Source organism: Mirounga leonina, unplaced genomic scaffold, assembly GCF_011800145.1.
Source record: "Mirounga leonina isolate KUSES-001 unplaced genomic scaffold, KU_Mleo_1.0 Mir_176, whole genome shotgun sequence".
Taxonomy (NCBI): domain Eukaryota; kingdom Metazoa; phylum Chordata; class Mammalia; order Carnivora; family Phocidae; genus Mirounga; species Mirounga leonina.
Window position 1 is genome coordinate 7,898,146 of NW_023270454.1, and position 26,247 is coordinate 7,924,392.

A 26,247-nucleotide genomic window follows, 5' to 3' on the forward strand; every position below is an offset into this window, starting at 1 on the left:
AAACCCTCCTGTGCAGGTTTTTGTGTGGACATCAGTTTTTAACTCATTTGGGTAAATCCCAAAGGAGTGTGATTGCGAGATTTTTTCCCACCTTTTGGGACCTGGTGACCAGCAGTCATGCCTGCAAGGGAGGAGGGGGAACAGAGAAAACCAAGGGAGGATCCAGACTCTCCTAGCAGGTGGCCTTGCTGTGCAACACGGTAGCTGGGGAGGTCCCTATGAAATGTCTCAGCCCCGAGTTCCAGCATTTGTGCCTACTTTCCCACTGGGCTGTGAGCATGAAAGTGTGAAGCCAGACAGGCCTGGGTGTGAATTCTGTCTCTCCCACTCACCGTAAGTGGGAGACAGTAGCTCATCAAATCTAAGATGCCACTTTTTTAAGGCACATCACTATCATATGTGCTACTAAGAAGGAAAAAGTTCGGCCAGTGACAGTGGCAAATTACATCAATTGCGAGATGCTTCCAAATTTCAGAGATGTGAAGTTGTGTGTCACAGAATCAGTGAGATGTGGCAATCCATGAAGAGCTTAGAACAGTACCTGGCACAGAGAAAACTCTTCTTTCTACCTGGATGATCTTATGAAAGACTCACAGCCTCTCTAAGGGGATGTCCCCTACTGTGACATGGGGGTAACATGTAGGGCTATTGTGCAGACCAAATGAAATCATGTGGGGGCGCCTGGGTGGCTCAGTCGGTTGAGCAGCGGACTCTTGATTTCGGCTCGGGTCGTGATCTCAGGGTCATGGGATTGAGCCCCACGTAGGGCTCTGTGCTCAGCACAAAGTTTGCTTGTCCCTCTCCCTCTGCTCCTCCTCCCGCTCATGCTCTCTCTCTTATTTTTTTTTTAAATTTTATTTAAATTCAATTAACACAGAGTGTATTATGAGCTCCAGAGGTAGAGTTCACTGATTCATCAGTTGCATATAACACCCAGTGCTCATTACATCACGTGCCTTCCTTAATGCCCATCACCCAGTTACCCCATCCCCCCACCCACCTTCCCTCACTCTCTCTTAAAATAAATACATAAATAAAATCTTTAGGGTGCCTGGGTGGCTCAGTCATTAAGCGACTGCCTTCGGCTCAGGTCATGATCCTGGAATCCCAGGATCGAGTCCCGCATCGGGCTCCCTGCTTGGCAGGGAGTTTGCTTCTCCCTCTGACCCTCCCCTCTCTCATGCTCTCTCTCTCTCTCAAATAAATAAATAAAATCTTTTAAAAAAATCTTGAAAAAATAAATGAAATCATGTGTATAAGGCTCCGAGCATGGTGCCTGGCACACTGTAGACCCTCAGCAAATCCTAGGCTGCTCCTCCTTCTCTCATGGCTGAAACTCTATCACATTCATCTATAAACTCTATTTAGCACAGAACCCGGTTCTAGGAAATGAACAGTAAATGTGCTGTGCAGATGAATGAAGATTCATTCCTTTGCAGTACAAAGCACTGCCTTATTTCTCCAAGGGGATGTTTTGGGGACTCAAAGAACACTGCAGCAGCTGAAACAACCCTTAAGATCATCTCAAAGCCAGGGTCTGGCTGGGAAGTCAGTGTCGGGCCATCCACGCTGTTAGTGTCAGGGGAGGAGTGGGAGCTCGGGTCCCCTCACGTGTCCTCTAAGGTCCTTTCACCATCCAGAAGTGGGGTAGCAATCTTCATCCCTCAGGGACCAGAACTTCCTCACTTGACAAGATATTGGAGTGGCTGTTGGGTCTTAAATCTGGTCACACATCAAAATCATTAGGAATGCCTGTAAAATGCAGATTCCTGGGCCCACTTGGACCTACTGGATCAGAGTCTTGGTGGCGGGAGTCAGGGATCTGCAATTTTTACAAGTGCTCCCCATGATTTCAAGGTACTATGTGTATGTGGACAGGCCTTTGGAAGTGATGGGAGTAGATGATCTGTAAGGTTTTTTCCAGCCCCAGTGTTCAGTGATTCCAAGGCCAGGGAAGAGGGGGAAGAGGTCAAAGTTGTCTCTTTTTGTTTTTCTTTTTGCAGCCAGAAACCACCTGGGGCATGTAGGGTGGTGGTGAAATCACCGTACTGTGACATGGTGACATGTGCATGACATGATGCAGAAAAGACCCTTATGTGAATTGCCAGAGAAAACAGCAAATCCGATCAAGCTCCATGCCCAGTAAGTACTGCACTCTCAGACCATTTTTTTCTTCTTTTTTTTGCCAAGTGGGCTAGGGGATTCCCCCCTTCCAATGACTGTGACCTTCACAGGCCCCTGGAGGGGATGGTAGGATTGATAAACCCCACATCTGTACCACATGAGAAAGGAGAGGAGTTAGAATTGGCCACATGTCCGTTATGTGCTGCCTGGGCTGCGGAAACCCCAGAATATTCTGCACTGGGGAACCAAAGAAGTCACCAGAAAACCACTCAAGGCGCTGAAAGATCACAGATGGATGACTCTGAAAGGCTTCTTGAAATGTTGAATGGCATTTTCTACACATCCTTCATCCCTGACCATTCTTCCCATATGGATTTGCTGCAAACACAAGCTCATACCAGGCTGTCAAGGCTGAGAATGAGCAAGAGAACACAGGAATCCTGAAGAAGGAAAACATGGAGAGAAGCTAGAAGGCAGAGACCGGGTCTGAGACAGAGAAACTCCCCAGGGAGCAGTAATGACAAGCTAACCTGGAGCCAGCAGCAGCAAACGAGGCCTGGCCCCTGGCTGGGGGCTTTTGCCCTCGGTGGGTTGGCCGAAGCTGAGATGTCAGCCCTGATTTCTCACAGAGCTGCCTCGCCTCTGTCAGCAGCCTGTCACAGTGGCCATGGGCCATACCAGGCCAGCCTCCAACAGAAGCCTCAGTGTGGGGTCGTAAGTAGAAGAGAGAAGTGACAGGAGAATGTTGTGGGTCCCAGAGCAGGCCAGGCAGAGTTCAGGGTGTCAGGTCAAAATAATAGGAAGAGGCTGGCTGCGACCCAGGAAGCCAAGGCTGATGTTCCGAGATTCCCCCATATCCTCCCTGCTCGGGCCAGCCTGAACTCACGTCATTCATGTCTTAGTTTAGCGAAATAAGTGTCTGGCCATCTGTTAAAGGCCTGGTCCTGTTCTAGGAGTTATGGATATATCCATGAACAAAGTCTCTGCCCTCAGGGACTGGTATTTTAGTGGAGAGACTAGCAGTAAAGCTAGGGGGAAAAAAGTAACCATGGCCAGGTAGTGATGAGTGCATAGACAGGAACAGAAGCACAGAAAGGGGACAGAGAGGGGCGCCTGGGTGGCTCAGTCGTTAAACGTCTGCCTTCGGCTCAGGTCATGATCCCAGGGTCCTGGGATTGAGCCCCACATCGGGCTTCCTGCTCCGCGGGAAGCCTGCTCCTCCGTCTCCCACTTCCCCTGCTTGTGTTCCCTCTCTCGCTGTGTCTCTGTCAAATAAATAAATAAAATCTTAAAAAAAAAAAAAAAGAAAGGGGACACAGAATGAGAGGAGGTGCCATCTTAGGTGAGGAGACAAGGAAGGAAATGGAGCGTGAGGGGATGTGCCATCTTAGGTGAGGAGATAAGAAAGTGAATGAAGAGTGAGGGAAGGTGCCATCTTGGACAGGGACACCAGGAAGGGAATGGAGAATGAGGGGATGTGCCTTCTTGGAGAGAGACAGGGAAGGGAGCGAAGAGTGAGGGAAGTTGCTATCTTAGAGAGAGAGAGAGAGACAAGGAAGGGAATGGAGAGTGAGGGAAAGTGCCATCTTGGAGAAAGAGAGAGAGACAAGGAAGGGAATAGAAAGTGAAGGGAGGAACCATCTTGGATGGGAGGGAAGAAGGAAGTTCTTGAGTAGAGACCTGAATGAGCCAGAGGAGGACATGAACTCCCCCATCTCTATAAAACCCCTCTCTGTGCTCCTAAGTTTTTCTTGTCCTTTAAATCTCAGCTTACATGTCCCATCTCCCTAAAACCCTCCCCACATCTCTCACACCTGGCCAGGGCCTCTTCTTTGGATGTATTTATCACTTCATCTAAAAACTGCCTATCTGTCTTCTTAGGACACCGAGAGCATTCCGAGGACAGATCACGTGGCCTGATACAGTGCTTGTACATCAAGATGCCCAAGCTGTGCAAAATGAAGGCATGTGTGAATGAACGAACTCAGATAATACAGACCCAGGCGGGCAGGTCCTGTCTATTGGACATAGCTCCTCAAAGCCTAGGGCTTTCTTATGAACCCGGAGAATTAGCCATCAGGGCATCCCACAGCTCCAGCACCCCCTTTATGACATCAGGGCCCATTCTACTCACTCATTCACTGATGGCTTCTTCTAGTGGGATAGTCCTGGGTTCTGGACCCCAGGGCTAGGCTATTGGTACAATGACCATACATTCCAAATGAGGAAATAGGGTTGTGGTCTGTCATATGATATGGTGAGTACTGGAAGAAATCTGGAAAATGTCATCTGGATGCTGAAATATTGGAATTCCCAGGAGGCTTCGATGTATATGGAAGTGGCAAAAGAATATTTGGAAACAGGACAATTTCAAAAAATTGGACACATATGGTAACCATAATTACGAGACTCGCAGCATCAATTTCAAGGATGTCTCCCTGGTTTATGTCCCACGATCCCCATAAGCCAAGCAAAGTTGTGGCCCTCAGGACCCTAGGTTGGCTCCTTGAGCACTGGAACCTGTTCTTTGTAACTTGTTCCCAGATCCTCCAGATTTAGGGTTTCTCCTCACAGTGGAGGTTGAACACAGTCACACCTGCTCATGGGATGCTGCATGCCCCAGAAGAATTGAAATGATTCTGAAATCCTCATGGCCTCTCCTGGACTCATCGAAACATGACACATTCTGTCCTAGTTCTATCTTATAGAACTGCCACTCAGGCTGGGTTTTGCATCCTTTTCTTTCCCGTAATAAAAGCTCAACTCTGCGGACCATTCCCTCAGGAAAACCAGAGGCTGAGATTTGATCTGATTATGATGCAAACTGCCCCACAGCAGGGCCTTGGCCAGGCCCAGGAGCTGTTCCGAGCACAGTCTGTCTGGCCTCCTGGGGAGCGGCAGGGGAGGTCCCAGGCAGGCATTTGCCACAGGCCTGAGCAATGATGCCGCTTCCTGCAACGCATGTGGATAATCACCAAATGACTGCAACAGTGCCCCCCTCCCCAGCCTGGGAGGGATGTCACGATGGTAAAAGGTTGGGGTTTCTGTGGGCAGAGGGTTTGAACTCTGCTTTTTCCCAGCAGTTGCTGCCCCAGGGCAAAGCTTTCCCACCAAGCCGCCAGCCACCACTCGGAAATGCTCTCACCCCACAGATGTGTCACCCCCACATAACCCGAAGTGGTGTCTGAGAGGCGGTTTCAGCCTAGTTTTTGACCGCCCCCCCACCCCCAGGACACTTCTTGCAAGTCTGGGGAGCGTCTCCCTCAGACACCTGCCGAGAGTGGTCCCTCAGAGTGTGTGGGGCCACTTGAGGTCAAGGAGATACCTCTCTGCACATGACAGGCAAGGAGAATGGCAGGCAGAGATTTTGGACTGCACAAAACTCAGGCACGCCCAGGGCAACAGAAAGAGGACTGGCCCGGTTGGAGGGCAAAGGGCAAGAGTGCTCATGGGGACCTCAGGCTTTTGTAATTGCATGTAACTTCCCTTAATAACTACTTTTGCATGTCTGACAGGCCTCTTGACCTCTTTTCTTTTTTTAAAAGATTTTATTTATTTATTTGAGACAGAGAGAGCATGAGCAGGGGGAGGGCCAGACGGAGAGGGAGAAGCCGATTCCCCACTGAGCAGGGAGCTTGACATGGGGCTCCATCCCAGGACCTAGGGATCAAGACCTGAGCTGAAGGCAGACGCTTAGCCGACTGAGCCACCCAGGCGCCATGCCCCCACCATTTACCTCTTTCTTTGCATCCCCCCTCAGTGGGGCCTGGAAAATCCTTCCTGAGCAAAATGAAAATCAGCAACCCTGTTGAAAAGCCTGCCCCCCACCAAGCCCTATGTGGATATCTGATTTTGATTCATAAAGGGAACCCTCTGAGTCAAGAGAATATCAAACTCATTCTCTTGTTCTGGGGTCTCCACCCTGCAGACTGGACTCTACCTAGCTTGCAAGTGGAGAGGGCAGTACTGACCAAAAGGCTGGCCCCCACCCAGCTCTTTGCACAAGAAGCACTCTCTGGAAGGTCCGAGGTTAAGGGAAATACCAAGGAACTGTTCCTCATCAAAAACCTGGAGGACAACCTGGAGAGTTTTCTGACTTGAATCCCTGGCCCAGTAAATCTTGGGCAGAGCTTCTCCTAGCACTCCCCCATAGCAGTGACATCCAGATGTTTATAGGATCAGGCCTCTGTGTCTTTTGGCCCTGCAGCCCAGATTTGGGATCAGAGGTGCTCCCCTTTTATACAGAGAAGCAGACAGAGAAGAGTCCTTTCAAAAAAGCTCACACTGGAAGTGGCCACTTCTTTGTCTGGCTGTGTAGCCCTAGGGGAGGAAGCTGATAAATGAGAACCGGGGCAGAAGACCGGCCCTCTCCAACTGGGCAGCCTCCTTGCCCTCTCCCAGATCAAAAGGATCAAGCATTTCTCCAACAAATCTTCCAGAGCATCAGTGGTTCTAATCTCTGCTTGGAGGTTTCTGCCTAGCTGCAGCGCCAGACCACAGAACCCACCTCCTCATTCCCTGACCAGCTCTTCGGACCCTGCCCATTACCCAGGCCACTGTCAGGACCGACCATGAGGCCCTCATCCAGCCTCCTGCGGGAGGACCCCAGACCCACTCCAGTCCTGGCCTGGCCCCTCAGTAAAGGGGGGAAGGCGAGGCACAGATGGGGTCAGAGCGTGAGGTGAGGGAACTGACGTTCTGAGATAGGAAGGAACCAGCAGAGTGTAAGGGGTCAGAGCGTAACTTTTACATGTTCTGGGGTTATCTCTAGTAATGACTTCCTCAAGCTTAGTAGGGGGCTACAGACATCACCATTACTTACTGCATAGAGCTACTTTTAGTCACACTGTCTCAAATGATGGAGAAGCCTAGAATTTGCCAGCTGCCAGGGACTTGGAGATCACATAGTGAAAACTGTTCATGTGACACTTGAGGATACAGAGGCTCGGAGAGGTGATAGATCTTGCCCACGGTCATCCCACAGTTAGGAGTAAGTAGAAAAGCTGGGACCTGACCTTGAGACTTAACCCTTGAGCCAGTTCTCCATCTATACCTTTCTTGCTTCATTTTTCGTAAGATCCCCCCTTCATTATGAGCTCTCTGGGCAGGGTTCACTGATTCTGCTTTGCGACTTTGATGCAAGATGTCTTTTGATGGAGCAGTCACATTAAAAATAATTACTTTAACCCTTGAACTGTAATGCTTCTACCCCCAATTTGTAGAAACAGTTTGGCTTCTCCTAAGTCTTATGGGAGGACCAAGAATGCAGGGATGCCCTTGTGAAGCACGTCTTGAATAAAACAGAACATCATTTCTAACAGCTCAAGGCCACATCCCTGGAATGACCCTAGCCTCCCTTCACGTGCCTGCCTGAGAAAACTCAAGGCTGCCAAAAGAATTTACTATTTGTTCCAGCCAACACCTGAAGATAGGGCCCTGTCTCCCAGCCTCTGTGGGAGGGAGGGAGCCTAACTTGGATAAGAACCAGTCAGAAAACCCAGATGGGTTTCCTAGGGACCAACCCTCCCTTCCTGCTTTTTGTCATTTTTCACTTTTCTGACTCTACTGAATCCCCACTCACTGCCCTCCCACTTCTCTCATTCTCCCTTCAAAGCACCCAGTCACCTCTATACCAATGGAAGTTGAATTCGGTTCACACGGGCCTCTTTTCCCTATTGCAAGAGTATGTTACTAATTTAAGATCCGTCCCGATCACTTTAACTAGCATCCAGCTTTGTTTATCTCTGACATCAGATGTGATAAGACTGGCATTAGACAAGTTCAACGTGTATGCCATGCTCCCAGCCTGTCAGCACTTCCTTACACATGGGTAATGCCATGAATGATTGGTCTGGCTCAAGAGCTCGAACCACTTTGATGATGATTAGCAGGACCACCCAGATTCCCTTAGGAATGTGAGTTGGGGGAATATGGAGATAAATGAGCAGAAGCAGCCTCAAAAAGAGGCAGGGACAGTGAAATTAATAAGCCACGTTGGAGATTAGACACTAGATGGAAGCCCGACTGCTGTGGCCCCCAGAACTGCCTTGGATTCTAGATGACCTTTGCATCGTAGGCTCTGCAAGCTTGTTTGTATTATGACTCCTGATCTTCCAAAGTCTTCCCCGGTGTCCTTACTATATGCCCCCATTACCTGAAGTGACCCAATGAGTCTCTGTTCCTTGCTACCAAAAATGCCCAAAGAGAGTACCTGGGAATGCTGTCAATCTAAGGCCTGGCTAGCTACTTGCTTCTTGGGGTGCTGGGTGGATTTGGGAATTAGGATGGAGGAAAACACAGTGATGATAATGCCCGTGGGAAGGCAATGGGGGAAAGTAGAAAGAGCCTGGTTCTGGACTCAGGAACAGGGTTCGAATTCTGGCTCCACCATCGGCCAGATTCAACCTTTCTACACCTACCTTCTTTCTTAAAGTGGGTATAATGGTGGTGGTTGGGAGCAAGAGCACATGTCAAGGACTTGGTACATCATGGGCACCCATCACTGTGAGCTCCCCCCACCCTGGCTTTGTCCAGCACTTCGTCCAGCAACTCGTGGGTCAACTCTGAGAGGTCTTCATGGGTTGCTGAGGATGGCTGGTAGACAGTGGCCTGAGCAGGGATCATATCCTTGCAAAGCAATCCTGCTGTGTGGAGAGTGGGGGCAGAGGGGGGGGGCTCACCCCTCCAATTGGATTAATCTCCTGACTTCCTCTGCTCTCCCCAGAGCACAGTTCCTGGCTTCTTAGTATATTAAGGGAGAGGGACAGGGGCGTCAGCAGCAGACTGGCTCCTGCTGTCAGCAACTTTCTGCTCACTAATGGGAGCTGAATGTGACTCTTTAAGCAAAGCAGCTCCAGAATGGTCCAGGAATGTAGCGCTCTGGCTGAGGCCACTCTGGGGCTCCTAGCACAGACCTTACCAATCTAATATGTGGGGTTTCTCTTCTCGAAATAAATGTTTCTTTGCTCTCTTTGCCTTGTAAATATATACGTAGGAAAGGCAAGGTCTCAGACCAAGAAGGCTGGGGCTAGCCCAGATTCCCCCGGCTCTGAATCCCTGAACCCCAGGACTGGAAGGAGCCCTGGATATCAGTCTTGAACCCCCTATCCCACTTTAAACACAGTAAACCAGGCCTGAGAGCTGCTCATCCTGCCTCCTGTGGGAACCCATTCCGGGAGGTTACAAGCCAGCATCTGGTTTCATTTACAGGGTGCTGGCATCCCTGGAGGGCTCCAGTAGTTTTCATCCAATTATTCCCTACCTTGTTTTACTCTATATGCTTCGGGTTTTGCAGTTACTGGGAAGCGAGAGGCAGAATATCTTCCTCCTTCTCCAGCATCTCGTGGGAGCACAACCAAGGGAGTGGCTTCATCACTGGGTCCCTCAGCGGGCCTGAGGGGACAGCTTAATGGCCAGTGGCTGCCATCTCATAACCGGTTTCCAGGGCTGGGCTAGCCTTAGAACTGTCTACTGCCCCTGGAGCTTGTCCGCCTGTGACTCAGAACTGCCCCAAAGCCAAGTACAGCCAAGCCATGCTCCGGACACCATCCAGGAGATTTCAAGTCAAGGGTGGGCACTGAAGGGAACTAATGTATACTCAGGTCCTACTACACACCAGACACTGTGCAAAGTGATTCATACGTGCATTCTCTCCTTGATTCTTCACGACAGATCCATGAGTTTAGTTATTATGGATCTCACTTAACAGAGGAGAAAATGGGCCCAGAGAAGTCAAGCAATTTGCCTAGGGTCACACAGCGGCTACCAGGTAGAGCCAGGGAGAAGAGCAAAGGCCTTTCATTTTCAAACCGCAGAGCAGACTATCAGGCTGAATACTTCAGACAAATACTTAATAACGGCTGGCTTCATACAAAAAGTGCCTTTCACCTACTGCCCAACAGTCCCACGGGGTCTGCAGGAATTATTGTCTTTAAGAGTAAGGGAAGGAGCCTTGGTCTTAAGGTGGTTCTCAGGCCTAGGCTGCTGGGAGGAATCAAAATCTAGCCCTGCAGGGGGTACAACTTTCAGCAGTTCGTGGGTGATGTCAATGCACCTCGGGGTGGAGACGCACCGCATGAAGGGACCGATCAGGGATCAAGCCCCGGCTACACAACTTACCAGTTGTCGGACCTTGTAAGACACGTGGGTATCACCTCCTCCGGGAGGGTTTCCCTGATCTGTCGCCCCAACACGCACTCCCCACATATGAGCAATATTATACCGTCATTCCCTCTTTCAGGTCTGTGTGTACTCATCAGAGCAAGCTCCGTGAAAGCGAAAGCCATTCAGCACCCTTGTGGTCCCCATCTGTGGGAAACGTGGTCGGTCCTCACTTGCAGGCACTCTGGCGCATCGCAGGGCTTAACCCATTGTACCGAGTGAGTGATCAGATGTATGAATGGGGTTCACAGCCTTCTGCTGGGCTCCAGGAAAGAACGGATCCCTCAATATCCCAGACCCCGCTTGGCTGTGCATCAGAAGGGCCCCCGAGCCCAGGGCACTTTGCTTCTAAAGACTAGGAGAGGAGGGAAACCCAGCCTAAGCCCGAAACCTCACAGCTCCCTTCGGTTTGTTTATCCTGCCTTCCAGGCCAAAGCAAAACAAGTTAAAAGAAAGGAGGTTGTGTAGAATAGAAATAAACACATGAGGCTGGGAAAACAGGCTCTGATTTTCTGCAGCTGCAGAGTAGAGCCCCGGGGATAATTTGGACCAGCTGCCCATTAAGGAAGTTGAACTTTTCATTCTCTTGTGAAGAAAGAACTCCCCGTGGCCCCTGCTAGCCCGCAGCACGGGGGCTCTGCACCCCACCTCCCCAAGGTGGAGGACGCTGGGCTCCAGCCTTCTCTAGACATGACACTTCTCTCTTCCCTGACATCTGTGGGAAATGTGGTCCGCATGGGAAGGACAGAAGCCACCCCACAAGCAAACTAAGGAATTTCTGGTCAGGCTCTGCTGGAGGGCATCGCTTTTTAAATGCGGTCTGGCCTGTGGGTGTGTTTTATAAAATGCTACTTCCCAATGGGAATCTGCTCTTAACTTAATATGGTGCATTGTGCCTCTTCAAAGCCCTTCTGTTCTCCTGGTTTCATTTTGATCTTTGTAGCCTTCCTCTCGAGTGGGTGGTGCTTATTATACCCATTTTACAGGTGGGGAAGCTGAGAGTCAGGGAAGGAAGGGTTACATGATCAAGTGGCCACACTAGGGTCCGTCTCCAGCCCCAGGGGCCACTGCACTGGGTCCCTGATTGAGGCTGACATGGGGTGCTTGGGCCTTTGCTGGGTAGAAAGAGCAGCACAAATACCTCCCAAGTTAGCACTGAACTTATCATGCTGGATTTTTTTTTTTTTTTCACTGTTTTTAATGTTGGTCTCCCCAGCTCCGTTGCCTCTTCTTTTGGAAACTGGGAGTTAGTCTTATCTGATCTTGTTTCTCCAGTGCCTTACTCGTGGCTGCCCAGGTCCTCGTAGAGGCTCAATATGATGTGTCTGATCAAATAATATATGCTTTCCCTGCCCAGCCCTCAGCCAGGAGCTCCCCCCATTGCAGTGGGAAGATGTTGCTAAGGCCCAGAGCTGGATTTGTGGGAATTTACTGGGCAGCCCAGTGGAGAGGTGGAGTCCTTTGCCTTGCTTTTGCCCTTGGGCTGCTCAAAGGGCAGTGAAGGGTCAGTGAGTGGCAACAGGCCTTTAGAAAGAGAAACAAATGCAGTTGAGCCAGGAGAAAGTCAAAGCACTGAACTCTCATTTTATCACGCCTGTAACTGTAGGAGGCTCTGAAGTTTATATGGCATCCCTCTAAAATCTTTGTGGACCTGCCACCTTTACCTCCCAGTCCCCTGTTCAGGACAGGTGGCCTTTGTTAAGAAGGCACTCTCCCCCTCTGCCCTCACCCACACTGTCCCCACCCTGCCCTGTCTCCTCTCTCAGTTCCATTCTCCTTCAAGTTCAAGGTCTGAGAGTCCTTGGCTGGGATGCTTCCCAGCCCCTTATTATAACTTCTTGAAGGCGTACGCTACTTTCTAGATCTATGATCTTGGGCAAGTAATTTCACTTCTCAACAGAGTTTCCCCATCTGTTAAATGGGATAATGACACACGCCTTAGAGAGTTATTCGGAAATACGGGTGAGCTCCGTGACTGTGGTGGTTGGTTCTCAAGAAATAGTGTTGAATTCAACCTAAGCCCCAAGGATCACACTGGGGGGGGGGGGGGGGGGGGGGGGGGGAGGGAGGCACGGCGACAAGGGACTGGCCCAGCATTTGAGTCCGTGAGGAAACCAGCCGTGACCCCCCCCCCACAGCATCCACAAGACCTCCCAGGATGTCCCCAGACTTGGCCTCCCGCTTTCATCTTCTCTTTCTCTCATCAGAACTCTACAACAGCGTACTTTAGGAGACAGACAGAAGTCCAGCACTCGGGGAAGTCGGTCCCTCTCGATAACTGGTTCCAAGGACACCCCAAGGGTGTTTGCCATTGTCCAAGGACAGGACGGGAAGCGGAGCCATGCATTTAATGCAGTGGTGGCTACAGGTGATCCAGTTATGTCACAAAGCCCCGGCGGGGACCTCCTGGGTTCAGTCTGCAGGGCTTCAGCATGCTTTACCTCCAACATCAGAGCACAGAGTGCGAAGTGGTGGGGCTTAAGAACAATTCCTAAGTTTGTTTGAGTTGCTTTCTCAATAAACAGTTTAACCACGCCTGGTTTTAATGTATGTCTCAACTGAAAACTTTCTTCATATGAAACCCACATCAGAGACCAGAACTTCAATTCTTCTGTGGTTCCAAGGTGTTGTTTTTATAGAAAATTCCCTGTTCACCTTCAGCCCGAGGTTTGTGTTACTAAAAGAGTTTTCTTCAGGGGCGCCAGGGTGGCTCAGTTGGCTAAGCGTCTGCCTTCGGCTCAGGTCATGATCCTCGGGTCCTGGGATAGAGCCCTGCATAGGGCTCCTTGCTCAGTCACGAGTGGGCTTCTCCCTCTCCCTCTGCCCACCCCGCATGCTCTCTCTCGCTCTTTCAAATAAATAAAATCTTTAAAAAAAAAAAGAAAAAGAATTTTCTTCAGGGCCAATCCAAGAAACCACCGTGTGTTTGCCAGGAATTGGGAATACCAGTCCTTGTGGGGGCTGCTTCTAGACTCCTCTTGGAAGGATGAGGACAGCAGTGTTAGCTAAATGTGGGTTAGGAGAGAAACGAAGGTGCTGCATGTGACACACTCCTTTGCTCACTCACTGTGAAATGGGTAAGTGCTTAGGGAACAAACTGGTGACCTCCACCCGCAGTATGGAAGAGCCCTGCATGCCGCCAGTTAAAAGAAGCAGACCTTCCCAAGTTTCACTTACATACTCCACCCCGAATTCTTAACATTTGCTCCAAACACGGGCTTGCTTCTGTTCCAGCTAGTCCTTGGCACGGGCCCTCGGTTGGCTCCCGCTTTCACTTAGCATGTATGCAGAATTGGGGTACAGTTGACCCTTGAACAACATGGGTTTGAATCTCATGGGTTCACTTTTACGCAGATTTTTTTCCCACTAAATAAAGTACCATTCCATGTATGTGTTTATTCTCTTCCTTATGATTTTCTTAATAACATTTTCTTTTCTCTAACTTACTTTATTGTAAGAATAGAGCCTACAGCGGTCCTGCTAATGACCTCTTAGCACCCGTCTGCCCCCTGGAGAGCACCCATCCCCCATGGGGGCTCTGTTCCTCCTCACCTAAGCAGGTTTTCCTCACCAGGCCCACACTGCATGCAGCTCTTACTCTCTTCCCTTTTAGAAGACACCAATAACCTCCACATCTAGCACAGGCAGCTGTCCCTGACTCTCAGGCAGCTGCCCCCCCCCCCACGCCCCCTCCCTCACCCCCTGGCTTCTTAAAGGAGCCAGGTCTTTTGTTTTTTCCAGGCCCTCTTGAATCTGTTTTCAGCCATCACACCAAGGGCAGCACGGATTAATCAGAGCTGAACTGTTTTCTGCACATAGCGATTTAAAGCTCTCCTGGAAGGGGTCACTAGGAAGTTTTCAGGAAAAATCAGTAGATTTGTTTTTGGAAGGCTTAAGATAAACTCTTGGCAAACCGGAACGTCTGGTAGGCCAGATCCCATCCTCTGCACAGAACAGGAGGTAAAAAAAAAAAAAAGAGGAGTTTGCAGCAGGGGAGCCTGAGGGCCTGGCCTCCACGCCTCTTGGCCAGTGGGGTCAGAAGGGGACTTGGGTCTCGGGCTTGCTACTCCGCAGCCTGTGCTTCTCCTCTAGAGCTCACGTCTCATCTTCTTAGGAGGACTTTCTAGAAGGGGAGCAGCTCAGCCAAGAGAAGGAACAAGAGCAGCAGAGAAATGTGGACTTGGAATATGGACCTTTCTAGGGGGAGGGAGAGTCTGCCTACTGGGTGCCTGGCCTTGGTCAGAGCTGAGGGTCACCAGGGATGGCTGAGGCTCTGTTTTCATGACCTTGGTTCATGTACCTTTGCTCCCAGCTCCAGCCTGCTTCTCCCCTGGTCAGTCACCTCCCACTGTGGCCATGTCACTCCCTGCTTACACCCATCCTGACTTCCCAGTGCCCAGAGGTCAACCCTAACTCCTGACTGCTCACCCCCGCCTATCTCTCTGGCCGTATTTTTTTGTTTCTTACAACCCCAAACCTCATCACCCCAAACTATTTGGGTTTATTGGGCAACGCTGTCCTGTTTCATGCATGGTTCTCTTTACCTGGAATACCTTTGCCTTCCACACTCACCTGTTGGACACCATTTTGTCAAAGACACCTCATTAAGTGACTCCCACAAGAGCAGGCAAAATTTGCCTCTGTACATACGTCTACAATAGTCCTCAGCACACTCCACTGTGATCGTGTGGTTATGTGTCTTTCTCACCTGCTAGATAGTGAGCTCCTCAAGATGAGGCCAGGCCTGACTCATCTTTGGTCCCCTGGCCGTCCGCCGGTATCTTTATACCAGTTTGCCAAAGAAGAGAATAAAGCAATGCTCTCCTCCCTAAATGTTTTCCTTCCTGCCACACTTCTGTCTTTTCCCTATGACGGGAGCGAACGAGGCCAATCTGCCTCACCTCTGGTCCCTTCCACGGCCAGCTCCACGCCAGCCCCGGTTTCTGACCCACGGGCTTCTGGCCTTTGCCGTCTCTGCTGTTCCTGCTCAGTTTCCATCCGGTTCCCGCATCCCTCGTCTATCCACGTCCTGGTTGCTCATTTCTGACTCTCTGGCGCCTCCCACTCTGCTTCAGCCCTGACCCGAAGCAGGGCGTTTGCCACAGGACGACTTTTCTGAGTGAACTCTGTGCCCCTGTGTATTGTCAGTCACTAGACATAAACTTAGGGGAGGAGACATTTGAAAGACACTTGACCATCTCTACACACCCTTTGGGGGTCTCATCTGTCCCGCCCGTGCTACGTGAGGATAAAGAGAAGGAAGGATTGTGCGAACCGAACGAGTGTGTGAGTGAACAAGCCCAGCTGTGTGTGGGTGCTGCTGTGGACATCACCTCGGTCCAGCCCATGGGCTCGGGTGACCCAGTCCCAGGGAACGGGGGAAGCAGGCCAGAGCAGGGCTCTGCTGGCAGATGCAGAATAGACAGTGGCCCATGCTGTCAAAGGCCAGAGAGAATAAAAGGTAGTCCCAGGATGTAGCAAAGGATGGAGAGTGGGCTCGAGGCCAGAGAGGCCTGACTTGTAACCTTGACTCTGCCCCTTATGAACTCTGATGACCTTGGGCAGCTTCCTTCTTCTCTACCATTAGCCTCCCCCTCTCTCGAAGGGGACATAGCCATGCCTCCCGAATAGTACTGAGAATTTAGTAAAATAATGTGCACAGAAACTTGATTCCTCACTGTACCAGCTATATGGTTGTTAGGAGTAGTATGTGAGTGGTTCATTTTTCTTAGAAGTGTGGTTTACTTTTAGAGCGTGTTGTTGTTAGGGTATTAAAGTTGTATAAGGAATTACAGATAAGCACCCAGTTACGTTAATAAAGAAATATATTTGCATATAAAAGGTCCAGGAGCTCTGTCTCTCCAGGCCTGCAAGAATGCTAACTTCGGGTGCCAAACGGATTCCCTGGGGTACCCCGGTGCAGCTAACTGTAAGTGCAGGGAAAGGAGGAAGGGAATTCATGCACTCCGAAGGACTCTTTGCATTCCTTACTCTAAAACAGAGATAGAAACATTTCAGCAGCTATGGAGTAAACTGTCTAGAAATCACCTCCCCGATAATTTCTTTTGAGCTTACACTACATGATAGGGTGCCCACTGCTCTTCCCCCCCTACAAACCTACTTCCCTAAATACTGAAAACACACACAAGGTGTTAAACATTTTTCAAGTTTTCTGAGATGCCATGAAAACTATCAACAAGCACTGACTTAGAATTTACCCCTGGGTCATTCTGCGTATTTTTTTCCATGTGAAACCAAATTGAGGAAAAGTTTTTAAACAATCTGAACTTATATCCTGCTTTAAATTCATGCTGTGGGACTTAAACAAAATTGGATCCTTTACCTGCCCCTGAGCTGCAAAAATACTATTTATTTTTCCTGCAAATGGACCATATATGAAGGTAAAACAAATGTCTTTCTGCTTGAGATATGTATATGTAACTTTTTTTTCTCCTGGCCAAATTCCCAAAAGCCAAACATCTAACAGAATGACTGATATCAGCCTTGTCTGAAAAGAAAAGAAAAGAAAAGAAAACTTTACATCTTGTCAAGCAGAAATCAAGAGATCTGGATTCTAGAATGTTTGAACCATGACCTGGCCGTGGGACATGGGGATTCTCTCTAGCTCTCTGTTCGTGGTCCCTATTCAATGAACTGGGGGTGGGAGGGGGGGGTTGCTCAGGAATGGGAGAGGAGTCGGCCTGAAATCCCATTTGGCTCTAGAAATGTATGACTCCAGATCAAAGTATGGGTAAACAATTACAAGATCCTATTCTGAAAAATATTTTAATACTGACTCAAAACACGGGTCCCGAGAAATCCTCTGTAATGCCCTCTTTCAAAGGAAAGCCCCCAATTTCTGATTCTGACCTGAGGGGTGTGTAACTTGGGTCCCTCATCAATCCCTTTATGCAGTAATATCCCCACCTGCTGGAACTTTAGGTTTTTGCTGCTAAAGGTGGGAGGTGTTTGGTAAAGGTTCTCCAAGCTGGGTTACCTGAGGAAGGTTCCTCTTCCACGTTGTTCCTTCGTGGAGGAGGCCAGAGCTCTGGTACTGAGCCCTTTCTTCCTGCCTGTTAGATCTTGTGGTGGGGCTGCCCTGGGCTCCGGGAATGACAGAAGCTTCCAGAAACGGGCACTCAGTGCTCATCAGAATTTCCACTTTCCTGAAAGATGATCCTTGGCTTCCTCCTCAGAGCCCCGGTCCCAGGGATCCAGTTAACACCCCTTGGACTGGAGCTCCTTAAAAACGGAACCCAGAGTCTGACCATAGCATGGGTTTGGTGTGGTCAGAGCCAGGCCAGGGGGTGGAAGCCATGGGAAAGCAGGCCCCCACCAGCCGCCCTGCATGGGGCAGCCCCGAATTGCATCAGTGGTTTCCTTAAGTCCGTATCTCCAGGTGAGGGACTCACTAGGGGTTTTAGGGAGCTCAGGCTGACTCTTCAAGACCGGGGGCCTAAGATCTCATTCCAGAATTGGAGAAGCCAGAGGCCTGGGTTTTCTGTTCTGCCTCTGCTCCTGCCTTGGGAGAGTCCACCTTCCACTGAAAGCCTCTGAAAACAGGTGATGGATGGACGGCCCACCTTTTATGTCCTACGATTCCTATGTGTCTCCCACGTTCTTCTGCACGCCGTGTAAAGCCTCCCATCTGTGGAGCCGTCTCTGCTGAGCCAGCTCACTTTCCAGGTCCATCACCCATGAAGATACTTTTGGGGTCCTAATGAAGCTTAGAGCTTTGCATCAAGGCCACCGTCTGAGCTCTGGGCTCCAGGGAGGGTGTAGCCTCTTCAGGGCAGGAAAGAACGCCCTCATTCCCTGGGGAGGGGTTGTCCCGAGCTGACATCAGCCTCTTGTGGTGCAGTCCAGAGACTCCAGGGCCAAGTGGATACGATGCCCTGCCCCCATGCTCCCCACCCATGCCTGTGGAAGCCCCACACCACTGTGGCTCGGCCCCCCCCACTGCGCCCTCAGCCTCACAGCCCAATTCCATTGCAGAGCCCAACCAGCCAGGCCCAGAGAAGCCAGGTAAACTGTAATGAAAGCATCCTTTTTCGGCAACCACCACCTCTTCCCAGGCTAGCACAGACCTCCCCTCTCCTCTCAAGTTGGCTGAGGAATAGTTGCCAAAGAGTTCCTGACAGGAACCCCCTGGTATGTGGGCAGATCTCCCTCTCAAAGGTCATCTTTCCACTGTTCCTCCCTCCCTGCCACCCCATCAGGAATTTTTTATTTCACAGAGCTAAATACCACAGTCCTTCTCAGCTACGTTGGCAGCCTTCCATCAGAAAGCAGTCAACACACAGAGCCGAAGGCAGCACCCCAAAGACAAAGTACAGTGACCAGTCCATTAGATAAGCGTGACTCAGATCTATCACAGATGTCCTAGATCACAGCCAGACTGCCTTCTTTTGTCTTCAAAACTCTCCTTTTGGCTCCTAGCGAAGCCCACCAGGTCTCCTCGTCTAGCCAGGACACTCCCAGTTAAACCCTTGGCTGCCCTAGAAAGGGGCGAAGGACAATGCTAGAAAGACTGTACCACATAAATTGTTTTGTGGATTCTAGCATCTAAGGTAAGGTGGACGTCATGAGTCCAGGGTAAGCATAAGCATACTTTGTCCTCAGGTATGGCCACCACTTTACAGTGACAAAGTGCCATCACATACATTTTTCCTGTTTGATCCCCCCCCTTTTTTTTTTAAAGATTTTATTTATTTATTTGGGAGAGGGAGAGCATGAGCGGGGGGCAGGGGGAGTGGGCAGAGGGCGAGGAAGAAGCAGACTCCCCGCTGAGCAGGGAGCCCGACTCGGGGCTCGATCTCAGATCATGACCTGAGCTGAAGGCAGATGCTTAACTGACTAAGCCACCCAAGCTCCCCTCCTGTTTGATCCTGAATCCTACCCTGGGAAAGAAAAGGCCAGAGGAAATAGGAGGCAAGTTCAAGTTTCAGGAGACCTTGGAAAAGGATGCTACTTAGGAGAGAGGTCTCCTTCTTGGTCCTGCATGACTGGGATGGAAGTACCAGAACCAAAGGTCAGCCTTAGGGTCCAGTCTATGAACATTCAGTGGCATGGGTCCCGGAGTGTCACAGCAGAACCTGGGTGCAGGTGCTCTTTCCCCAGGCCCAGTCCTCCTAGAGAGCCAGGTGGAGCACAGATGCCCTGGAAGGGGATAATCTGCTCATGGCTTCACCTGGAATGGCAGCATTTCAGAGCCCAGCAAATACTATATGCTAATATTTTGTTAAACTTGGCTAGGAGACTCATTCTTCTCTGACAATCTCTCCAAGGTTCCACGTGTAGCCCTTGGGGGGTAGGGGGAGAAACCCTAGAAAACAGTGTCGTAACTAGATAGGCTGGCTTCTCTTGTCAACATGTTAGGGAGAACACTCGTTGGAAAGACTGCCATTTTTAGACCTGGTGCTCTGCCCAGTAATGAGATTCCCTAGCATCACTGCTCAGTCCATGGCAAAGGAGGAAAACCAAAGGGATTCTACACTTTCCCCATGTAAGCACCAGGGAAGTCAGCTTGTCTGAACTAATGTATCACACAGAATAATAATATTCAACACTCACTGAGTCCTAAAACCACGGTCCAGGCACTGTAATAAGCACTTTATGTGAATTACCTCATTTAACTCTCACAGTGATCCTATGAGGTAAGGATCCCTCTTACCCCATGCTATAGATGAGAAAACTGAGGCACAGAGATTATTTAACTAGCCTGTAAGGCCACCAGGAGGCAGCCTGCCTCCAGATCATTCCAGACAGCCACTGGGCTTATACCACACCCAGAAGGGTGGATGGTGTCCCTGGAGTATAGCTGTCTCTTGCTGGGCCAGCAGAGCCTTGAAACAGGGAGGGAGCTGCTCTAACATGGGAGCCCTGGCCCATGGCTCCAGCCTCCCGTCCCCCAAACGTGTGGGGCTGCTCGGATGTCAGTTGCCACAGAATCCAGTGACCCCAGTAGAATGTCCTTACCGGCATCCCCTGCTCGGTCCCCTTTGTCTCCTTTCTCTCCTTTTGGGCCTCGGTCACCTGACACAGAGGAGGAAAACTGGCATTAGAAGTGGAAACGAATCCTGACCGTGGATAAAATATTATCTGCAAGAGATGAATCAACCCAAACCCAAGACCTGAGAAACTCTCAGCTGGCAGAGCAGGAAAGATAAGAGCTTGAGTCAATTACGCTGCATGTTTTGGTCACCCCAGGAAGGAGGTCAGGGGGTTCCCTCCTAATTAAAGTGTAGAAGAGCAGCATCTAGAGTATGTGGTATTCAACAGGAAGAAGACGGGGCGAAGATGTTCCTAGTAAGCAGTCAAGGTTTCAGAAGTGCACGGCCAAGTTTGCCCTAATAAGCACAAGAGGAAAACATGGCGGGAGGGTCTTCAGTGACTTCGGGATGACAGAGGTTATATGTCAGGCAAATTTACCGGGGCGGGGGGGGAGGGGTGTTGGGGGGAGGCTAGGAAACATGAGGCAGAGCTTCCAGGGAAATTGTAAAATTTCCTTCTCAGGATATGGTGGAAAGAACAGAGCTCTTTTTCCAGCTAGCATCTTGTGCTACAAAGAAGTAGAAGGTCCTGACACCACTCCAGGGGGCAGTAAAATGACCAGGGAATTCTATTCCAAGGACCTCCAGAAAGATATCTGCAAGTCAAAAGCCTATGGCCTATTGTCTGGTGAAAAAAAGCAAGCCAGCAAGTTCCAGGGAAGGATGCCTAATGTGATCCAAGTTTTGAAAAAAAAAAAAAAAAATACCCCAAGGCAATCATATACATAAATGTGAATATGCTTAGAACAAGATCTGGCAGGATGTGCCCCAAAGTGTTTACAGTAGTTACTCTAAAGACTAACAGCTTAAGGGACTAAGGGGGAGGGGACTCCCTTTTTAGTTTATACCTTACGTACTTCTGTATTGTCAAATTTTTTCAACAAGCATGTGCTGCGTTTGTAGTCTGTTTTAAAATCATTTTTTAAAAAATGTCGATCATAAAAGGGAGGAAAACCTCAGCCTGTTCAATCACTAGCAAGTAGCCTAAAAGTTCCCAGCGATTTAAGACGCAGAGACCCTCCTAGACGGGGTGGGAATGATTAATAGTACTTTTCCTTCGTTTTCATTTTCACAGGTGAGGAGGTTAACACGGGGGAACCAGCACCCGATTTCCTCATCTTGCCCCGCAGTTACGGTGGAAGTCTGCACGCTCTTGAAGAGAATGTGGAAAGCCAGGGACTGACTAATAACGTGGATGCCCCTAACAATGAACAAGGTGACTGCCATCAGGAAGAAAACCAGTTCAGCAGGAACACTATTGGAGTGGAAATCTGAGAACTGAATGAACGTTTCAAATATGGGGGGAGTCAAAAGCATGGGATGGACTGTTGGGAATCTGGGGGTCCGGGGAAGGAGGTGGGTGTCCTGGGTCTGCAGCCCCTTGTTTCTCCCGCGAGCCTGTTCTCCCAGCGTGGCTTCCCCTGGCTACACCACTGAGCCGCAACCCCCAGGGACACCGCTTTGCATTTCTGCAGCAGTGGAGAGCTGACAGAAGGTCAACGTGACCCGTGTAATCCTCGTGACAGCCCTGTGAAGAATGGTATCATGAGGATTTCTGGGTTTGGGACAGAGAAACTAAGGTCTGACAAGGCGAAGTGGCTTGTCCAAGGTGCCTGAGCTAGCTGGTCGGTGGCAGAGCCAAAAGGCAAACCCCGTCCATCCACTCCAGTGTCCACGCTGGCGCCAGGGGCTGGTGGTGAGCAAGGCTACATGGGTGCCCGGAGATTCGTTATTACCTTTGAACCCGCGCATGCCCATGGGTCCCATGGCTCCCATCTTCCCATCATCACCCTTGGGGCCTGGCAGTCCTGGGGTGCCTCTCTCCCCTGGCAGCCCTGGGAAGACAGAGGACAAGTTGTGGAGGCTCAGACTCAGAACTGGAAGGGCCTCTGCAGGTCATCATCTGGCCCAGCAGTCCACCTCAACCAGGCATCCCCCTGCAGCTTTTCCTTCCTGATTCTTCTCAGTTAACTTAAAGATGCTGCAAAAGCAAGTGTCCAGAAGGTTAGCACAAACCTTCCCCAGAGGCACCTTTTATCCAGTTAGGCTGGACCCCTTCCCGCCCCGCCGAAAGGTCCAATCCTATTGTGAGTGATGGTGGTGGTGCCCGCTCCATTTGGGAGATGTCCCTTTACCTCCAGCTATGCTGGAGATTTAAATTCAGCAAACTTTTTTTTTTTTTTTTTGAGTACTTTCTATGTGTCAGATACTGTTCTGGAGTCTTCTCATAAAGCATCTCATTTTATCCTCACAATAAACTGAGGTATTATTTCACCTATGTTACAAAGGAGGAAACTGAGGCCCAGAGAGGTTAAGTAACCTGCCCAGGGTCACGCAGCAGAGAGGGATCTGAGCCCTGGCCTTCCTGAACTGAAAGCCTGTGGTCAGTCAGCTTTGTCTCAAGCTGGATGAAAAGGGCTTACTGGCATTTAGGGTAGGAGGAAGATGAAGCACCTCCCCATCCTCTTTAAGAAAAAAGCCACGAAGATCCCTTCCATGCTGTATATCCAGGGAGGTATAGCTGAGGAGATTCCAGGCTGAGGAGGACGGAGAAAGTCAGCAAGGCCAGTGAATGGGATGGATGACCTGCTGGCAGATCAGGCCCCAGGGCTCCTGGCCACGAGGCCCCGTGGCCACTGACTGCATTTCACCATGGAGAGCCAGAATCAACAAATGCTTTCACCCAGTGAGAGCCTTGCCCACCCTCCCCACCCCCCACCCCCGAGGCCTGACCTAAGCCCACAGTTATCTCTGTAAACCAAAGAACTCTTAATTAACTGATTACTTGTTCTTTCCTGCTTTGGATGTGAGTTGGCTTTCTCTGGTCTTTTTCCGTGACTTGGAAAAACCTGTCTTCCAGTTATTATTTCTCCAGGGCTAACATCATATGTCTGGAAGAGGACGCGTGGCCCCAGAGGATGGTGGGACCTCAGAGAAGGGCTGATTGGTTTCTTTTTTTCCTGCCTAATGCAAGGTACCTGCTTGGAGTCCAACCGCCTAGTTGCCGCAGAATTCTAAATCTAATATGAGATATGCCCAGAGCTCCCCATCATACAATTTAATAAGGCAGAAAAAATGCTTTCACAGCTCTGTGAGTATCTAGGCATCCTCGGTTCTGAATGTGGGGAGTTCCCTTGGAGGGGAGCCAGGAGTGGAAGCCGGGCTGTGGGCTCTCCTTCTACTAGCTTCTGCCCTCTCTCCTGTTCGCAACCTCCTCGAGACTTAGGAAGCGGATGGTTTAGAGGTGTAATTCCTGACATTAACAGACATCTTTCCCCGAATAAACTCCTCCTTTTCTTGCATTGTTTAGAAGGCTTTGCATTCTTCTAGAAAACTGCTGCTCACAGCAGAGACTCAGAAGTGAACAGACTGGGATGCCAGGTTTGATAAAGTCACAGGACAGGAACTTCTGAGACAATGAGTCGAAGAAGAACGCCCTCTTTCCAGAAGGCCAGAAGCTACCCTCCCCACCAGCCACTGGATCTTCAGAGCTGTCACTAGTCTGTTCATTGATCTGGGCAGAATCAGCAAGGAGGAGGGAGCATCAGGGGTCTGCTGACTCGGGAAACACTGAAGAGGTAAAACATACTTGCAGAACACCCTCCATTCCTTCTGAAGGCCTTGGTCACATGAACCCTGACTCCTGGGGTGGGACGTGGCTTCAGGGAGCTGTGAGCCTCTCGTGCACCCCTTTCCTTCACATCCTGGTACTTTCTATTGAGAAGTATTTGCTCCATCCTATTGTTATACCTACAACCTATCAGTCTTTTGACAGAACAGGGCATTTGAAAATAGGTTGATTGGGCATTCTCCCAGGGAGCCCCATCACATATCAAGGAGAAAGTAGAGGGCCAGGGAAGGATTGGGGCACCCTCCCCTTCTTGGTATGCGCAGCTTCCTCCCGGGGCTTCCCAATCACCTCGAAGTCCAGGTAATCCAGGGATCCCAGGCTCGCCTTCCTTCCCTTCATCTCCCGGATCACCTTTGGGGCCCGGTGGTCCTGAAAGGGTTACAAATGGCACCAAAGTTAGCAGGTAGCTTTCTGGAACAGGATACCTGCAGAGGCAACAAAAACTCCCTCTTAAAGAGAGGAAGAGTCAGCATTATGCTTTGGGAGCACACAGCCCAGTCTTGTATGGGTGCAGGGGGAATCAAGGAAAGCTTCCTGGAAGAAGTGATATCTAAAGTGAAATCTCAAGGAGGAACAGAAGGTGGCTAAGTAAAGGGAAGACTGAATATCTCTGATCCACACCCCCTCCCCACAACAAATGCACACGCCGAGGCCCTAATCCTCAATGTGATGGTATTTGGAGGTGGTGCCTTTGGAAGTGGTCGGGTTTAGACGAGGTCATGAGGATAGGGCCCCCAATAAGACACACCAGTCAGTACTCTTGCTCCTTCCTTCCCTCCCTCGCCATGCTTGGGTGCTCTTTCTCCCTCTCCCTCTCCCTGCACCATGTGAGGACACAGCAAGAAAGCAGCCACCAGTAAGCCAGGAAGAGGGCTCTCCTCAGAACCCAACCGTGCTGGCACCCTGATCTCAGACTCCCAGCCTCCAGAACTGTGAGACATAAAGGTCTGCTCCTTATGCTGCCCGGGCCATGGTATTTTGTTATAGTAGCCTGAACTGATTAGACAGAATGAAAGGGAGAGTTCCAGGCAGAGAGGACAATCCCTATAAGAGCTTAAAGAAAGAGAGATGTGAGCTACCGTGGGATTAGAAGCTGGGGACACATGATAGGACGAGAAGAGTGAGCAAATGGGGGTCTTGGAGGCCTGGCCCAAGTGTTGGACTTGACCCTGAGGGCTTCCGAAGCGGCAGCGGGGCCTGAGGGAAACACGAGTGTGATCAGATCTGCACACGAGGAAAATGGCTCAGGCTGCCATGTTGGAAAGTGGCTCAGGATGGGAGGCCATGAGGAGGCCGCACCCCGAGTGGGAGGCGGCAGAACCCTGAATTAGGGAAGTAGTGGCCTGGAGGGATGTGAGTGGCTGTGTGGAGGCAGAACAGACAGACCTTGGCTAAACGTAGGTGAAGGTGGGGGAGAAGACCAGGATCATGTCCAGATTTCTGGCTTGAGCACCTGATGGGAAGAAGGGGGCATCTAATTGCTCCTGAGCGGGGCTTTCTTCCAGGGCCAGACTCCACTGTGGCAGGGATTCCAGCCTATGTGACTGGATTCAGTCCCCACAACGAGGCTGGGTGTTGAAGTTACTTGTCTGAGGCCACACAGCCGGGTAGTGAGAAAAGGAGTGCAGGTTCCAACTCCGGTCTGTCTGGTCCCATCCCTGCTGCCTCACTTGTCACACAAGATGGCTCCCTGCTCCCAAAACGCAGTTAGACCTTTCCGCCCCTCAGCCTGCTGCCCGCTGGATCAATCCCTTATGTTTTCCTGTCCCTAACCCCACCCCACGTGGCTCATGGCTGCCTCCCGGCCAGAGCTTCTCCGAGCCAGCGTCCTGCGGAGGGTGGGCACAGCCACCTGAATGGACATACATGGTGCCATTTGACACTTATCTCTCACCGCCTTGTCCTCCACTCATAGCTGTACGTGTTCTTTCTTTCCTAACAAAATTGCCAGCTCCATCCTTGACATCCCTGACCCAGCTGTGAAGATCCAGACGCCAAGCTCCCCACTCCTGCCGTCTTGTGACAGAAAAAGAAGACCCAGGAAAATGCCACAACCATAGTGCAGTGAATTGAAGAGCGTCCCTTCAAAATTCATGTCCACTTGAAACCTCAGAATGTGACCTTATTTGGAAATAAGGTCATTTGCAGATGCTATTCGTTAAGAGGGGGTGATGCTAGAGCCGGGTGGGTCCCAACCCAATGCAGGGTAAGTCCTAACCCAATGCAGGGTGAGTCCCAACCCAATGCAGGGTGGGTCCCAACCCAATGCAGGGTGGGTCC

The 26,247-nt window shown here is 50.4% G+C and overlaps 1 protein-coding gene across 5 annotated transcripts in view; it reads right to left on the bottom strand.

The window, feature by feature from the left end:
* Nucleotides 1–26,247, bottom strand: part of SCARA5 (scavenger receptor class A member 5) — a 116,054-nt gene that overhangs the window by 12,379 nt on the left and 77,428 nt on the right. For 3 of the 5 annotated variants that reach the window (XM_035022620.1, XM_035022619.1, XM_035022623.1), the window contains 3 exons: nucleotides 24,256–24,336; nucleotides 22,073–22,171; nucleotides 20,263–20,319 (listed from right to left, as the gene is read on the bottom strand). In XM_035022620.1, the coding sequence (XP_034878511.1) occupies nucleotides 20,263–20,319; nucleotides 22,073–22,171; nucleotides 24,256–24,336 (237 nt within the window). The remainder of the gene's footprint in view (nucleotides 1–20,262; nucleotides 20,320–22,072; nucleotides 22,172–24,255; nucleotides 24,337–26,247) is intronic. The other 2 variants (XM_035022622.1, XM_035022621.1) reach the window with 1 other exon arrangement.